This window comes from Strix aluco, chromosome 4 (assembly GCF_031877795.1).
Source record: "Strix aluco isolate bStrAlu1 chromosome 4, bStrAlu1.hap1, whole genome shotgun sequence".
Lineage (NCBI taxonomy): Eukaryota > Metazoa > Chordata > Aves > Strigiformes > Strigidae > Strix > Strix aluco.
This window is the reverse complement of record NC_133934.1, coordinates 34,113,998-34,131,445: the sequence shown is the minus strand read 5'-3', so window position 1 is coordinate 34,131,445 and position 17,448 is coordinate 34,113,998. Positions and strand designations below refer to the sequence as shown.

Below are 17,448 nucleotides of genomic sequence, written 5' to 3'. Positions count from 1 at the left end.
GTTTGTGGACCGGAAGCTACTCTGTGTTTGGTCTACACTGAGCACACAAATTTCTGCAGTTGTAGAATGGCTTTGAGTGCTGCTTTTGTTCTCAAAACTGTTTACAGGCCCTACATACTGTCTTGAAAGCTTTATACTTTTCACTGGTATGAAAAAAGATGTATTTTGAATGTAGTTATTTAAGCTATGTTTCCAGCTGAAGAAAGTAAGGTTTAAGGAAAAAATGACAGCTTTTTGAATGATGCATTCTTGCTTTTAGTAACTTGCATTTCATTACTTAGTGTCCTGGCTTTATTTTACACTTTCCAAAGTTGTTGGTGAGTTTGTTTTCTTTCCCCTGCTGTGGTTTCCAAAATGGTTTATATGGTTTCTGTGAAGATTTAAATTTCTTTGTTAGAGAACAATCAAGAGTTGCTTCTCTAGTCATGGCAAACTTGTTTCCCAAAGCAGTCATTGAATCCTGTACAAAAATATGATCAGGGAATTATTCTTCAATGTACCTAATCAGCATTGAGATAACAGAAATCTCCCATTATTATGGGGTCCTATAGCCTCCTTGACCTGTCTCAGTGTATTGCAACCAGTGTTGTCACCCTAGTTGAAATAGTTGATAGTGCTGGTCAAATATTCTGTTTTGCTGTTTGCTCTGGATTTTTAGTCTGTAGGACTCTACTACTCATTGTGGTTAACTTAGGTCGAATAATTTCAGACTTTAAAATAATTCTCATATTCACAGAATCAGAGACTTGTCTAGGTTGGAAAAGACCTTGAAGATCATCCAGTTCAACCATCAACCCAGCATTAACAGTTCCCAACTACACCATATCCCTCACCGCTAAGTCGACCCTACTCTTAAAGACCTCCAGGGATGGGGACTCCACCACCTCCCTGGGCAGCCCCTTCCAACACCTAACAACCCGTTCTGTAAAGAAATGCTTCCTAATATCCAGTCTAAACCTTCCCTGGTGCAACTTGAGGCCATTAGCTCTTTTTCTGTTGCTTATTACTTGGTTAAAGAGACTCATCCCCAGCTCTCTGCAACCTCCTTTCAGGTAGTTGTAGAGGGCGATGAGGTCTCCCCTCAGCCTCTTCTTCAGAATAAACAACCCCAGTTCCCTCAGCCCCTCCTCATATGACATGTGCTCCAGACCCTTCACCAGCTTCGTTGCCCTTCTTTGGACACGCTCGAGTAATTCAATGTCCTTTTTGTGGTGAGGGGCCCAAAACTGAACACAGTAATCGAGGTGCGGCCTCACCAGTGCCAAGTACAGGGGTAAGATCCCTTCCCTGTCCCTGCTGGCCATGCTATTTCTGATACAAGCCAGGATACCATTGGCCTTCTTGGCCACCTGGGCACACTGCTGGCTCATGTTCAGCCGGCTGTCAGTCAACACCCCCAGGTCCCTCTCTGACTGGCAGCTCTCCAGCCACTCCTCCCCAAGCCTGTAGCGCTGCTGGGGGTTGTTGTGGCCGAAGTGCAGCACCCGGCATTTGGCCTTATTGAAACTCATACAGTTGGCCTTAGCCCATCGCTCCAGCCTGTCCAGGTCTCTCTGCAGAGCCTCCCTACCCTCGAGCAGATCAACAATCACCCAACTTGGTGTCATCTGCAAATTTACTGAGGGTGCACTTGATGCCCTCATCTAGGTCATCAATAAAGATGTTAAACAGGAGTGGCCCCAAAACCGAGCCCTGGGGGACACCACTTGTGACCGGCCATCAACTGGATTTAACTCCATTCACCACAACTCTCTGGGCCCGGCCATCCAGCCAGTTCTTTACCCAGCAAAGCGTGTGCCCATTCAAGCCACGAGCAGCCAGTTTTGCCAGGAGAATGCTGTGGGAAACGGCGTCAAAGGCCTTACTAAAGTCAAGGTAGACAACGTCCACAGCCTTTCCTTCATCCAGTAAGCGGGTCGCCCTGTTGTAGAAGGAGATCAGGTTTGTCAAGCAGGACCTGCCTTTCATAAACCCATGCTGACTGGGCCTGATCATCTGGTTGTCCCACATGTCTTGTGTGATGGTACTCAGGATGAGCTGCTCCATCAGCTTCCCAGGCACCGAAGTCAAGCTGACAGGCCTGTAATTTCCCAGATCATCCTTCTGACCCTTCTTATATATGGGTGTCACATTGGCCAATTTCCAATCTGTCGGGCCCTCCCCGGTCAGCCAGGACTGCTGGTAAATGATGGAAAGCGGCTTGGTGAGCACCCCAGCCAGCTCCTTCAGCACCCTCGCGTGTATGCCATCCAGTCTCATAGACTTGTGTATGTCTATGTGATGCAGTAGGTCACTGACTGTCTCCTCCTGTAATGCGGGGGGGTTGTTCTCCCAGTCTCTGTCTTCTGGCTGAGGAGGCTGGATTCCCTCAGTACAACTAGTCTTGTTATTAAAGACTGAGGCAAAGATGGCATTAAGCACCTCAGCCTTTTCCTCATCACTTGTTACCATGTTTCCTCCCTCACTGAGCAGGGGATGGATACTCTCCCTGGTCTTTCTTTTGCTGTTGACATACTTATTTCTTGTTGTCCTTGATTGCTGAAGCCAGATTAATTTCCAGCTGGGCTTTGGACCTCCTGATTTCTGCCCTGCATAGCCTCACAGCGTCTTTGTAATCACTGTGAGTGGCTAGCCCCTTCTTTCAAAGGCCGTAAACTCTCCTTTTCTCCCTGAGTTGCAGCCAAAGCTCCCTGTTTAGTCAGGGTGGTCTTCTCTGCCGTTGGATTCTCTTACAGCACCTGGGGACCGCCTGCTCCTGTGCCATTAAGACTCTTCTTAAAGAGTGCCCAGCCTTCCTGGACCCCTATACCCTTCAGGACCATCTCCCAAGGGATTCTGTCAAGCAGGTGCCTAAACAAGACCAAGTCAGCCCTTTGGAATTGCAGGATGTCAGTTCTGCTTCCCCCTCTCCTGGCCTCTCTAAGAAGAGAGAACTCTATTATTTCATGATTGCTGTGCCCTAGTCGGCCTCCAACTGCCACATCATCCACCAGTCCTTCTCTGTTCACAAAAAGGAGATCCAGCAGGGCACCTTCTCTGGTTAGTTCACTCACCAGCTGCGTCAGGAAGTTATCTGTCACACATTCCAGGAATCTCCAGGACTGGTCCCGCTCTGCTGTGTTGTATGTCCAGCAGATGTCTGGGAAGTTCAAGTCTCCCACAAGAACAAGGGCAAGCGATCATGAGATTTCTCCTAAGTACCTATAGAATATTTCATCCACCTCTCTGTCCTGGTTGGGTGGCCTATATTAGACTCCTACTACAACATCTGCCCTGTTGGCCTTCCCCCTGATTCTAACGCAAAGACACTCCACCCTGTCTTCACTACACTTGTACTCAAAGCAATCATAACAGTCCCTAACATACAGCGCCACTCCACCACCTCTCCTTCCTTGTCTATCCCTTCTAAAGAGCTTGTAGCCATCAACAGGCGCACTCCAGTCATGGGAGACATCCCACCATGTTTCTGTGAGAGCCACAACATAATTTTCCTTTTTCATCATGGCTTCAAGCTCCTCCTGTTTGTTACCCATGCTGTGTGCATTGGTATACATGCACTTCAGATGGGCTGATGTTTTGCCCCCTTCCCCCTTCAAATCTAGTTTAAAGCTATTAGTGTGCATTATTCTGTCAATCCTATATACTTAATCTTGATGTTCATGTCCTGCTGCTTTCTTCACACCAAATTTCAAATACATCATTATATCAGTATCCTCATTTGAGGACACCACACTCAGTTAAACGTTTCTGCATTTTAGTTGAACACCACTGACCTATTTGCTCATCATTTTTCATGGCAAGTGTCCTCTTCCTTCCTATTCTGTGATGGCAGAGTGCTGCAATCTGTCACTCCAGATGTAATGGTGTTCAACACCTGCCCAATTTCCTTGTTCATCAGTTGGGAAGCTGACCTTTGTTAGTGAATGCATCTTCAGCCTGATTTCCTTTGTTGGACCCAGTGAACTCTATCCCTCCCATTTAGATTTTACTGCTCTGAAAGTGACCCTTCTTCCTGCCAGATCCTTGACCCCACTGCAACCATATCTTATAAATCTGAAGTTCTTCCTACCGCCAGTCTCATTTCTGGTACTAGGCGCCTTTCGTGTGGAGTTGTGCTATGGAGGTCATCTCTGGCTGCTTTGGACAGTTTGGATCTTCTCTCTCATATCCTTGTGGTTTTGGTACCTGAGTGCAGTCTTAGTGCTTGCTAGGAACTTGTCCTTATGTGTTGCAAGGGCTCTTCTCTTAGGTTTTTTTTCGTTTGTTTGTTGCATGCTTCTTCCCTCATCTTCCCCCCTATCCCCCTTTCTGCTTTTATAGGGTTTTGGGTGAGGATATGTGGCTCTGCTCTGCTGGAGAAGACACTGGAATTGTTTCCCCACTTGGCTGATCTTGTGTCATTTTTATAGAAGATGAAGACTGTTGCTACATAGGGAAGTGCTCTCCAGTGACTCTGAAGGGGTCCCATGTGCATCTACCCATTGTGTACCCCAGCAGCACTGGGGTAGTGTACTTGTGTAACCCCAGAGCTGATTATAAACCTCCCCATTTTCTCTTGATTTCAGTTCAGATGTCTTAAGACTACTCTTTGAAGATGTTGATTTGCCTCTGCTGTGCATTGCTTCCTCGAAAGGCAGGAAAAAGGCCTTCAGTGCAGAGAAGCTGCTGTCTGGGGTTGTTACTGCTTTTTGCTATATACATCAAGGGATGAACACTGAAGTTTTCTTCACTGGGATTCTTATTGTTGCTCCTGTGTTGCTGCTCTGGTGTCTGTTCTAAACCCCAGTTTATACAGCAGTATTTCATCATTATTACACTTTAGATCTCTCTTAATTTCCTGTCTTCGTGCAAACTTGTATATAAGAATATATGTGTGACTAGACACAGTCAGACTGGAGATCCACCTAGTGTTGTGTCCCATCTCCGGCAGTAACCAGGGCTAAATGCTGAGTGAAGTGTGTAAGAACAGGATGAACATGTAGTGATTCTTTCCTAGAGTTCTCCTAACTGCTTGCGGCTTGTGACTGAGAGCATCTTGAGTCAGTTTGGTATTCAGTTTTGGACAGATTTTTCTTACCTGGCTCTTACCTGCTTGTGTTTGAGCCTGTGTAAGCTTTTGGCTTTCAAGCACCATGCAGTAAGAAGCTTCATAACTTGACTACACAGTGTGTGAGGAACTGTGCCCTTTTGTTGGGACCTGCTATTGGAAGAGGGAAAAATGGTGGTTCGTTCTATCATGTAGTTACCTTTTTGCTGTTGAGGAGCCAAATCTTTTGGATTGTTCCTTTGCTTTTGTGGAAGTCAAGCAAGCCAAGTATCTGAGACTGCAACCCTAAAGTCACAATTACAACTGACCAAAGGGTTCAAAAGTTGCTTGGAAGTCAGGGGAGCAGAAATAGCTTGTGAAGGTAGAGCATGTATGGACAGCATTATTGGAAGAGCCTAGTTTGCTTAAGAAAGTTGGTCACAGTAGCTGTACTTGATTCAAAGACTAACAGCTTAAGAATGCTTACTGTCTTAAAATCCTGGTTTGGCCAATCATTTTTCATTTCTCTTTAATTCTAGAACTTTTGAATCCTCTTGGGAAACATGAAAACAAAGAACTACTTTTTAAATATCTTTCAGGACAGTTGACACGTTCCAGGGAAAAGCTGTGTTTTTTTCCTGCAAGGTTCAAAAGAATCTGCATTCTCTGGGATTTTAAATAAGTATAAAATGAGAACAGGTTAAAGCTTAGCCTTCAAAATGAATATTGAAAATTCAGATGACAAGGCAAAGAATGGCTTGAAGTCTTCCTTACTTACAAGGGATGAAAATGGAAATAACTACGCACATGACAGAGCTACACCTTCCTCAAAGAATTGTGCCACCAAGATACACAGTAATTCAACTGACCAAAATACAGTGAATGAGCATGAAGATGGTACCATTCTTGAAAATAAGAGTGACTTTGGAAGTATTCTTTTAAAACAACAGTGTACTGAAGCACTTCCTCTGCAGAAGACACCTGGTACATACAACTGCACAGGAGCTCTGTTGGGAGGTGCAGATGCTGCATGCGAGTCTTTTGTGACTGAGAAGACTTGTGTGTATCCTTTGAACTGTGACTTGAAAGAAACAACCAACTTACTGGCAGGTAATGTTGCTATGGCAAAAATGCAAAATCAGAGTATCAATCAATCAGTGCCTTACAGTCAGACTGACTCTAAGCGTGTATTACCTCTTCCTGCTTCAGAGTGGAACGTGTGGTCCCTGGTAAATGACAGGTCATGCTGCCACCTGAACACGTTGGATGTTGCTAATATTATAGGTGAAACTCTGGGAACTGATCAAAATGATGGCATGCATCCAAGGGAAACACTAATATCTTCTGAAGTATGTATGAGAGAGAAATTTGATAGAACTAGCTCAGAAAGAACACCTCATCTTTCCTCTATGATAGTGGCTTCAGAAAGCCCAGATGCCCATTCAGAACTTGAAGTATGTTGTCCTGCCTCTGCAGTTGTTGAACACTATCTAAAAAACACTAACAAGACTGACAAAGAATCACAGGAAACAGAAGCACAGTCTGTAAAACTAACTGCTGGATGTATAAATCCTTATAGGCGAGATGCATTATCACCCTGCGTTAATATTAATGAAGATGACCAAGTGAAATCCTTGCAGGATACCCCTGACCATGATGAAACTGGGAATTCCAGTGCTGAGATATGCATGGATAGTCCTGTAAATAATGTACACCTTCTCCCAGTAGATAAAATGGATGGAGAACAAGTATCAAAGAAAACCAGTGAACCCTTAACCAAAGAAAAAAGTATCTGTGGAAATGCTGCTCTTCAGGATATACACAACACCTCTTACATATCTCACAGTGTACCAAAATTAAAGAGGATAGTTATGCCTGACCTGAAATGTGAAGCAACTTTTGTGGTCTTCAGTCCTACGGCTGATGAAAGCGATTCTGCTCTGTGTACTTCAACACCTAACGAACGAACAAAAAATAGAACTTTTTCTGTTTCAGCTTTGGCAGAACTTGGAGACAAGTCTCCTAAACGAAGACCAAATGAGGCGTTTTTAGGAGGGCATAATAGAAGGCCTTTGCTTAAAGCTAGTTTGGGTCAAACTGCAGGAAAACCAGTGGGCAGGTCTCCTATTGTGTCAACAATAACTAAAGCGAAGAAATCAGAGATTGTTAGTTTTCCTAAACCTAATTTCAAAAACGTTAAGCCAAAGGTTATGTCTAGACCTGTGCTACAGTCCAGAGACAGTGCAGCATTAAAACAGTCTCCCCAGTCCACCCAGATATCAACTGTCTCCTCGTCTTCACTGGTTGCTTCCGCAAGGCAACTGTCCCCCTCTATAAAAGTGCTGAAAAAGAAAATAGATCTAGCTAAAGATAATACAGTGGAATTGCCTGTGAGTAAGCCCCATAAGCTACATCTTAACAAACACCTCTTCACTAGCCAAGTCATACATGCCACAACACATCCCAGAAACGCTTCCCACAAGGCTTCAAAGACACCTGTGTTAAAGCAGAATCCGGAAGACACTGGCAAAGCAAGCTCTACGCATTCAGCATGCTCCTCAGTTTCTGCTGCGCTTCCAACGTGTGTAGAGAACTCAAAAGAGATGCTGAATGATAAAATGGAAATTGCAAACTCTTCAGTGCAGCCCTGTACTCAAAACATCTACTCGACCGGAGGTGAAAAAGAGCAAAACAGCAACATGGGAATTCTTCTGGAAGCAGCCTTGTTAAAAGATGTGGCAAATGAAACGTTTGACCTGCACTCTGTTCCTTTGGTAAGCTTTTTTTCTTTACATACTTAATTACATGTTTTGTAAATCTGGAAGAAGGGAGTTCTGCATTGCACAGTGCTGAATGGAAATTGGGGAATGAGTTTTTTGTCTACAAATGTGACTGTTGTGTTGAGTTCTGAGGTAAAGTCTCTCCCTAATGAAGGGAGCGAAGAAATACTGTTTTAAAAACTGGTTGCACTTGGCCTCACATGCAATTTCGTGTCTTCAGCCTTCATCTTATTCCATAGTATAAAAGTTGTTTTGGTCAAGTCTTTTTAAGACAATGCAGTTGGTAAGATTTCTAATAAAAGCAAACAAGTCTTAATTTAGTCAAACAGGTAAAATTGCGTAGCAAAACTTGGTGAGGTTTTTCTAAATACAGCTTTTAATATATGCTTTTATCACGATAATTCTAATAGACATAAATTTCTGTTTTTGGTATTTTCTTTCAAAACATGCTTTAGAACTAAATTAGAGTTTTTAAATTTACGGAATCACAGAATCATCTAGGTTGGAAGGGACCTTAAAGATCATCTAGTCCAACCATTAATAGAAAGAAAGATAGTGGGATTCAGACTTACTTACAGAAGTCTTGTGCATATGTTAATATTAAAGTCATACAAAACCCAAACACCAACAAGTTGGTTAAGCATTTTATTTTTAACATCTTAATTTAACTGTCTGCTTTGAATAATTTGGGAGTTTGTTTATTTGAAGTAGAACCGGGACTCATTAGAATTGTTAAGAGTAGCCAGGAAATATTTCTCATGCAGAGGGCATATACCTGGTTTTGGGCAGTTGGCCAGCTGGAAGGTGCAAACTTCCTGGCCGGGAGGTATGCGCACGCTGGTTGGTTGGGATGAGTCAGCTGCCTGTCAGGAGAAACGTGCTGCTTTCAAATACTTTTAATGAAGGTTAAAGAAAAGGAACGGTGGGAAAGAAGGGAGGAGCTTTGGGGTTGGGTTGGCCAAGATCTCAGGAGGCATGGTAGGGACACAGAGTTGGAGTCTTGATGCTGCGTGTAGTCCCTCCTGTTGTTTGCTTGTGGGTTCAACAGCTTATGTTAAATTGGTGAAATGGAGGCAGCAGCTGTTACTGGTAAAACTGGTGTTGTTGGAATTTTTGTCAGGCTTTACTGATATGCCAGAAAAACTCCAGTAAAGCTCAATATACAGAGGATGCTACTTCAGTTAAAACAGAAGCAGCTATACATTTTTGAAACAATACAGAAGAAAGTAATAAATAATATTTATTATAATAACTAATTTAACTTGAAAACCTAAATAAGCATGAAGGCTGGTCTGTTTTAATTCTAAAGTCTTTCAGAACTTGCATTCTGTTTCACTCCTTCCTTTTGGTGCCAAGGGTTGGAGAGAATGCTTTTAATTCACCCCATTGCGAAGATGGAAACCTTTGTGATATTAATTGTTCTGCTGGTACCTGGAAAATCAACAGAGCAAAATCTGTAAAATGCGCAGTAGACCAATCAGCTGGACTACACTTAATAACTAGTCTTCTGAAAAGTACAGACTAACTTCTGAAAATGAAGATGGAGATTGGAGTCAAAACTGGAAAGTGCATTTATATGACAAAATAGCTGCATATCATCTTGAGTCACAGAAAAGCGTACGAAGAACTGCACGTTATTATGTGTTTACCTTTATAGGCTTAACTTTACAGCTTGAGTGGTCATGAATTTGTGCCTGTATAAACTGGAGCAAGAATTTTGTATGAAAGGTAGATGAGTGCTACATATAAACCAGTTATTTTAAACCTGTCCTGTGTCCACTCCCGATTTGTTTTATCTGTGTCACCTGAACGTGAAAGACTTTAACCTGTTTCTGCATTGCAATGTAAGACCTAGACCAGGAAACCTGTTGTAAGGGCTGCGATGTTTCAGGTAGTACAGGACAACTAACTCCTCGGTGTGTTAACTTGTGTAGTTGCTTGATAGAGAATTCGTTTTGAGATAGGTGCAGTCATGTAATTGAATGGCTTAATTACAGTTTGGGGAGGAAGAAGTTCTGATGTAAAATGACCTCTGTAATCTCTTTAGTGTGTTTGTCATTAGGGATTAGCTTCAAACTAATATTTTTTTGTTACTGAAGGCCATTCAGGAGATGATTCTTGAGGTTCTGAACTGCAGATGTGTGGACAGTGTGACAGTGTACAGCTAAGCATAGCCCTTACGTGTGTGGTCAGTATTTCATTACAGATGCTGGAAAGGGAGATGATAGCTTCTCACAGTGGTGGTGTGTGGGGTTTTTTGTTGGTTTTGCCTTTTTTTTTTTTTAAACAGATGCCTTCTGTGAAAGATGGGACAACACAAGGGAAGAACATACCAAAGAAAGGCCCAATCACACTACGAAGTGCATCAACTCCCAAGGCTGTTAAAATGGTGCCATCTGTGTTGCCCTTGAAGAGGGGATGTGAAAATAAAACTATCAGCACAATTAAAGCACCTTCTCACAAAGGACCTGTTCTGTCATCAGGCTCTGGTAAGAGAGTTCTTCACTGGAATGCTACCACATAACCAGTTCCTTAAGATACCGTATTTAATGTACTTTCTGACAGAACTTTTATGATAATACAGAGCTGTATTTTTGGTGCTAAATAGGATTCTAGCTAAATAGCAAATTGCTGGGGGTTGGGGGGGAGGGCAGATTACACCTCATCACTGTAAAATCTCATCTTGTAAAGAATGCGTTTAGGAGGGGGTGGTGCTATTAGAAGAAATAATTTTTAAATATTATTATTTATAGTTTGGTTATATAACAGTACTTTGCAGAATTATAACTAAAATTACTCAAAAAGATGTAAAAGGGAAGAGGAGAAAATACAGAGCTCAGGTACAAAGCATTTGTGATAAGCTACTGTATGCCATCCCAACGGGAATGAGCCCTTATTTCAGGACATAACATATTTTGTTCAACCTAATTTTTTAGTACAGGTCTATACTTCCTTGCTTTCTAGAAGGGGGAGAACATAATTGAAGGAGAGACTACTGCTTGAGCTGCTAATTAAGCTCAGACTGATTAATACTAAGGGCAGGGGAGACAATCTCATGTCTTGTCTGTAGGCTGCTGTTCAAATCTGGTGACTGGAATCTGCGTTCTGTAATTGTATTGGAGAGATTCAGAAATGCTGTTGTAGGTAGGTTATGTGCTTGTTTTAACCAAGTGCGGTAATATAGCTAACTGCAAAGGTAGCCTGGCTATAAATGACTATGCTACAATACACTGTAATTTGAAAAGTGTGCACACCCATCTATACCCAGTAAAACCTGTTCTTTTTTTTAACCTGCTCAATCTAAGATTATAAAAGAGTCCAAAATACTACTTAATTATATACAGTTGGTGAAGCGTGATAAAATCTGTATCTGTAGTCCCTTATGGGCTGAGTCCCTTAAAGAAAGTGGATATAGGCTATTCTCTGAACTCAAGCCTTGCTGTGCAAGGGACTTGCTCAGTGAACTAGGTACGTACCTGTAAGCCACCAGTTTCTTGGAAGACTCATTACCTCTCTAAATAGCAATTTAGAGCTTTCCTATCTGTAATTATGGTCTTAGAAGAACTGAGATAAATACAGATACAGATGTATATTTGTCCTCTATTAATCCAGAGTAGATTTATGACACGATCACTAGAAATAAATGTAAGCATGACTAGGCTATAGGACTACTTCCCTTCATTAAAAAAAAAAAAAAAAAGAAAAGAAAATCGGATACAGTTTCAGAAGAAGCAGAGTCATTTGCTGTTGAAAATAAAAACATTTACTCTCCAAGTTTCTTTAGCTGAACCCATCACTCCTTATGTTCAAATTATGGTAGTCAACAGAATACCTTTCAAATTTTTCCTGTTGAAAAAAGGCTGCTTACAGTAAAAGTATGAAGTAGCACCTCAACGTTTCAAACTTGTGCTATAATCTGACAAGACTGGAACTTTAATGCTGCACATAAGAACTTTTTCTCCGTGCCCTCTCCCCAGGCACCCTGTCAATGCCCACTGTTCCCAGCACATCTTACCCTTCATTTTGCTTATGCAATGGTTTGGTGCTACAAAGTAGGATTTGATGTGTTAAACTGTTATCAGGTTAACTTCCCCATTCCTTGCCAAGGGAATTCTTAATCATGGTTCCTTGCTCCCTGGTGAACATAGTGCTGATGCAGATAGGAGGATGGGAGTACATGGTGGAAGAAGCAAGGATGGGGAAAGGTAGGAGTTATTTGGTATGCTACCATAGCCTTGCTGTATTACGACATCACACCTTTCAGGTAAAACCCTATCTGTTGCTGCTTACCCCATGTGTTTTTACAGTTTTTGAAGTAAAACTGTGCATACACTTCCTGTGACCAAGTGGCGGCTTGTAAACCGAACTCAATTATCTGTTTTACCTAAAGCCTTCCTGTAGGGAATAACTATTTCTTCCCATTAAGTCATTTGAACGTGTATTAAACTTGTGCCTTGATATAATTCCAACAGCACAGATAAATAATTCAGTAACTGCACAGTTGTTTGCTGTCAGGATTTCTCCAGACTACAGACACACTAGCTAAATCCAGGATGGAAAGGACTTCTGAAGGTCACCTAGTCCAACCCCCCCTGCCTGTAACTGGGTCAGCACTGAATTCAGACTAGCTTGTTCAGGCATTTGTCAAGCTGAGTCTTAAAAATGTCCAAATCCTAACGACCTCATTGCTTCCAGAGGCGCTAACATAAACGTGGCTAGTTCTTAACCAGTTGCTGGCTGTATCTGGATCATTGGGCAGGAAGACAAGTAGGTGTAGTGAGTCCATTAAATACTCTCAACAAGAGAAGTCATGGTATAGCTCTGTGTCATCTCTCAGAAGCAGTCCATCTGTCCAAAATGTATTAGTATATGTATTATTCCCAGAATAATCAAGAGCTTCTGAGCAGTGGATTGTATCGTACACTGTCATTATGAGTGGGAAGTGGGAAACTCCCCTACGACCAAGAAATAAAAGAAAAAAATGCCCTGTATAAAGCACCAATTATAAGATCCTTGCAACTTGGTAAGAGTTGAGATTTTGGTAATATTTTTTTTTCACTTGTAAATGTCTGCTAAGGGAATTCCCTGATCCTCTCCTGAACAGGAGGCAGCAGAAGGAGAGGAAGACTTAGCTATGAAGAGCTCAGTCAAGCCTCTTATGTGTAATTGAAACTATTTGGGGATATGAAAGCATCAGAAATATTATAGCTCTACTTACTGTTAAAGACTTTCAGAAATTTAATGGAAGCCATGTAAATCATCTTTGTAACCAAAATGTCTTTCACTGTCTGATAGTTATTTCAGACCTTTTGGGTATGATTTTGTCTCTGATTTAAGTCACTGATATGCTATTAGCAGAGTTAGTTAGGCCCTGTGCTTTACTAATCTTTTCCATGAGTCTAATCCAGTGGTACCTCGTCTTTCTCCTGCTAGTACATCCATAGCATTCAACTAGAGTAATGAAAGCTTGGGTAGAGAGAAGCTTTACAGTCTGAATTCTGTGTTTCTTTTAAGAAGATTTTGGACAAATGGGACCTTTTCCTTAGGAAAAGTTGATCATACTGAGCAACTTTTCCAGTGTTCTGCAACTGACTGAAGCACAGGAGATATAATTCCACATATACTATAGGAAATATATTGAAGTTGCACTAGACCACAGCAGGTTTAGTGAAACTTTGAAGTACTACTGATTTGCTTGTTAGTTCATAATTGCTAAATTCCTTCGGTTGAATTTTGGCTTGATCTTACACTTAAATGTGTAATTCAGAGAAGCTTCCAAAGATAAAACCACAACAGACTGTGATAGATTAAGACTGTGTTGATTATGGAGTGTTCTTGCTGTTTATTACACAAAGAAAGGCTTTTCAGATGGAAAATTGAAACCAAATGGTTTCACTGGGTTTTCATACAGCTGGAAACGTATAAACTCTGTAATCCAGGACTCTTTGGTATAGCCTTTCACAATACTAGTGAAGCAGAACAAAAACAATTTAGTTCCAGTAAGCATTCCCAGAGTCCTTGAATCTCTGTTCTGACACTGAACCAGGAGCTAAACCAAACATGGTAACTGCAAATCACTTTTCAGCTTGTAGCATTCCTGCTATCTACCATGTGACTCTTTAGTTGGATTGACATGCTGCCAAGAGGAAACAAAATATTTTAAAAGGCAAACATAACTTCCAGGTTCTCTGGCCTGAAACAGTCAGGACTTTTCTCAGAATTTTGGAGTGGAGAGTTACTTGTAAGGGTATCCACCTACTTTCTCATGAACAAATCTGAAGTGCAGACAAAAAAGGCTTTAAATTTAGTTTTAACCAGTCTTTTTAGGCTTTCTTCTTTTGCAGAACAGCCAGCTGCTTTTATGGATTCTAAAAGCAGGTTCCTCATACACTAATTTATCCAGGATCGTTATTTGTCCTTATGAGTGCAGACTACTTGGTCCCCTTTTCCCTTTCTTTTTAATACATATGTAGGGCTTCATTATAGTAATTAAAGCTTGTGTTAAAAGTGAACTTAAAACTCCCATATTCCCCTTCAGAGAGGTGGGAAGGAGGAAACCGATACATGGGTCTCCATGGAGTTACAAGGTCTGTAGTCTATAGTATGACATGAAGCTTGTCTATTATCCCTCTTTGGTCATCTTCACCCAGAGAGCTCTACTGCGTACTGACTCTGTATCTCATAACCAGTTGTCTTTTAATTTGCAGTGTAAAGTAGGGGGAGAACTTACCCAATGTATCTGAAAGGACTTTTGTCTAGCTAATCAGTTTGTGAGAGTTCAGAAAGCAGCGTAAGTTGTGAGGGCTTAGGAGCCTTACAGGTCATCCCTTCTCTGATGGCTTGAGTTGGATTTCCCTGGTAATGTTTCCACTCCACTTTGCCCTCGCTTCCTGGCCATCCTCAACAGCAATGGTTTGCTGGAAGCTGACTGGAGCAATTTATGTCCTTGTGCCAAGTATTGACCTCTAAGCCTCTGCCCCAGGTGTTGGTCATTGAGGTACAGAATGGTCAATTCACAGTTTGAAGCCAGAAAGGAGCCATAAAATGATGTAATTTGACTTCAGCTTAGTTTGCTTTTAGCTTTGGCTACATACACAAGTAGAAGAACTTGCTATAACTTTGACACCTGTTTTGTTTCTTCTCATGAAGAAGGAACCCTCACCATGGGGTGGATACTGCTCGTGTTTTGCAAGCCTTACATAGGGTTCAGCATAAAACCACCCATTCGGAATACACTATTTCCTATTGAGTTTTGTAAGTCGAGTTGAACACAAGAAATGAGTAAGAGCAGAAGAGTTTTTGTTTGTGAGGTAATGTGGAATCTGTTACAATTAACGATTTCGGAGCAAGTTGGTTGATCTATATCTGGTTTGCTATCCTTGGGTATGGTCCTCTGAGCTTTTGGGGGAGAGGGGGGCTGTAGGAAACGTTTGAAGATGAACTTTTTTCCGAAGTATGTGGTATTTCCAGTGAATAATTCTATTGACTCCAGCTTCCAGAAGTGAGCATTTCATCTTGTCAGCTTTGTTTCTGGTGCCATCAGTGACCATACTTAGGGAATTAAAGTTTTCACATAAGTTCCCAGACTCTTTACAAGTGATTTGTGACTAGCCCCATCGGGGTTTTAATGTGTTATACCTGTAGCAAGAAGCATGATCATACTTGCAGAGACTGATACTAACAGTTGACAAATCAGTGCTGTCATAAATGTGGATGCATCTATAAGAATATTCTCCTTTAGGAGTGAGGTGTGCACCACTTCCCTGCAGGGGAATTTCTTGGTACCTAGTCATTTACTTGCAAGGACATGCTGATGTGTCTTCACCTGTACTGGTTAGTTCTGAATTCTCTCAGGGTATAGGTAAAGAAGGAAAGAAGTAAGAATCCTTGTCTTCCTGAAGAAAATTATGTTTTGTTACAGTGAGGTTCCTTCTTCATGAAAGAAATGCACGAACTCCTGCAGCAGAAAACTTAAAATACTTGTAGATAACGTGGCTATAAAAGCTGCAAACTATCAAAAAATTCTTAATGCATAACATGAAGGGGTGTGTGCTATAAAGAGCTAGACAGTAATGAAAAGCATAATTGGATGTGGTTGGTAGTTTTCTTTTGCCTCAGCTTTCCTTGTACATTGATTTGACTTCTCCTTGTGCCCACTACTAAATGGACAGAACTTTCCAATGGCTATGTTAAAGTTAGCTGTTGGGGTTTGTTTGTTTAAGTCAGGATGCAAACAGTTTATGACAGTCTCCTGGCAAAGCTGGAGCGGACAAGCTTTGCCACCACTGTGCAGCTGCCCTGGGAAGCTGGTGTAACAATACCTGCTGTCTGGAGACTGGCTCTGCTTGGGGTCATAGGACATGACAGCATGACTGTGTGGACGTGGTCTCTCATGGGGCTGCTTTAGTTCAGTCTACAAGAGGAAAAGCCTAAAATTGAGTAAATCCAGCAGGCAGCATGAGGGCAGACAGTGCTGGAGGTGGGAGAGCAGGTGTGAGTTCAGACTTGAGCCTGGGGACTTTTGAGGCTATTTCTAGGTGCTGGAGAGATCATATGCTAGGATTTGAGTCTGAGGGAAGATGGGAAAGGGATCAGACGATCATGGAAGGATTTAACTAGGAGGAGGTCCATGACATTTCAAAACTGGGCCAAATAGGAAGCAGAGAAAGTGAAATTTAACAGTAGAAATACATCAGTGTTGTTCTTTCCCTCTTTTTCCCCATAACTGAAAGCTTTTCTGACAGTGGGAGCATTTGAGGGAATGAGAAGGGTTGGTTTGGTTGTTGTTAACTGTTAATATAATGCTCTGTAGCACTGATGATCAGTTTTCTAGTTGTAGTCGGAGTTGCACGAGGAGGAACACATGAATACCTACCAACCTGGCTGTAGGCAGCCTAGTTATGTTTTTGGCACTAGTTTGCTGATGATTCCTTGATACCTGTGCCAAAGAGGAGCACTTTCCTGAGGATTGTGGGTGAATGGGAACAATACTGTGGAAATCTACCTCAGATGGGGAATTGGGGCTTGCATTAATATGTAAACTATTCTCTGATCAGCTGATCCCCTAAACAAATAAATCTTTCTCATGTAAATTTTCAAGACCCAGCAGTAACATAATATTCTGTGTTTGTCTGTATTTATGTTTAGCAGTTCAGGCATTACTAACAACATAGCATAACCATGTCCTGCCTTTTCTTTGGTAATTTTGATAATAGTTTGAGACTTCAAAAGGGAGAGAGAACTAGAAAGAGACTATCTGTTGATCTTCAGTAGAATTATTGAACATGCTGTAACCACTCTTTATTCCTCAACGAAACACTGATGTATGTATAGTATAATATAGTATAACTAATACTGCCGAATGGCTAATCGAGCAACCTGGGGAGCTTGCAGCTGTCAGAAGTCTGTTAATATTGCTACTGCTTTACAATGCCCAAAATAGCAACCATAAATGCTCTTATAACTGTGTTACGATCATTCTGCTGGTAACAATACCAAAGTCCAGTTTGTCTTTCCATGATTTACTTGCTCCTTTTCAATAGGTGCCAAAATAGCATGTTTTCTTGAAGGTTTACTCCCTTTGCTTATAAAGACCTTGTATGGTAGGCTTAGACTGGGCTTTTTCATCATGCTTAAAATTAT

General features: G+C 41.6%; 1 protein-coding gene across 3 annotated transcripts in view; it reads left to right on the top strand.

Annotated features, from left to right (window-relative positions):
• The window catches only part of MTUS1 (microtubule associated scaffold protein 1), a 129,246-nt gene that overhangs the window by 32,783 nt on the left and 79,015 nt on the right, over positions 1-17,448 (top strand). For 2 of the 3 annotated variants that reach the window (XR_012623086.1, XM_074822651.1), the window contains exons 2-3: positions 5,566-7,800; positions 10,097-10,295. Coding sequence is in view for 2 of the 3 variants with exons in the window: in XM_074822651.1 (XP_074678752.1) it covers positions 5,746-7,800; positions 10,097-10,295 (2,254 nt within the window). In the remaining variant the exon portion in view is untranslated. Of the gene's footprint in view, positions 1-5,565; positions 7,801-10,096; positions 10,296-17,448 lie in introns of those variants that run through there. The other variant, XM_074822652.1, reaches the window with a different exon arrangement.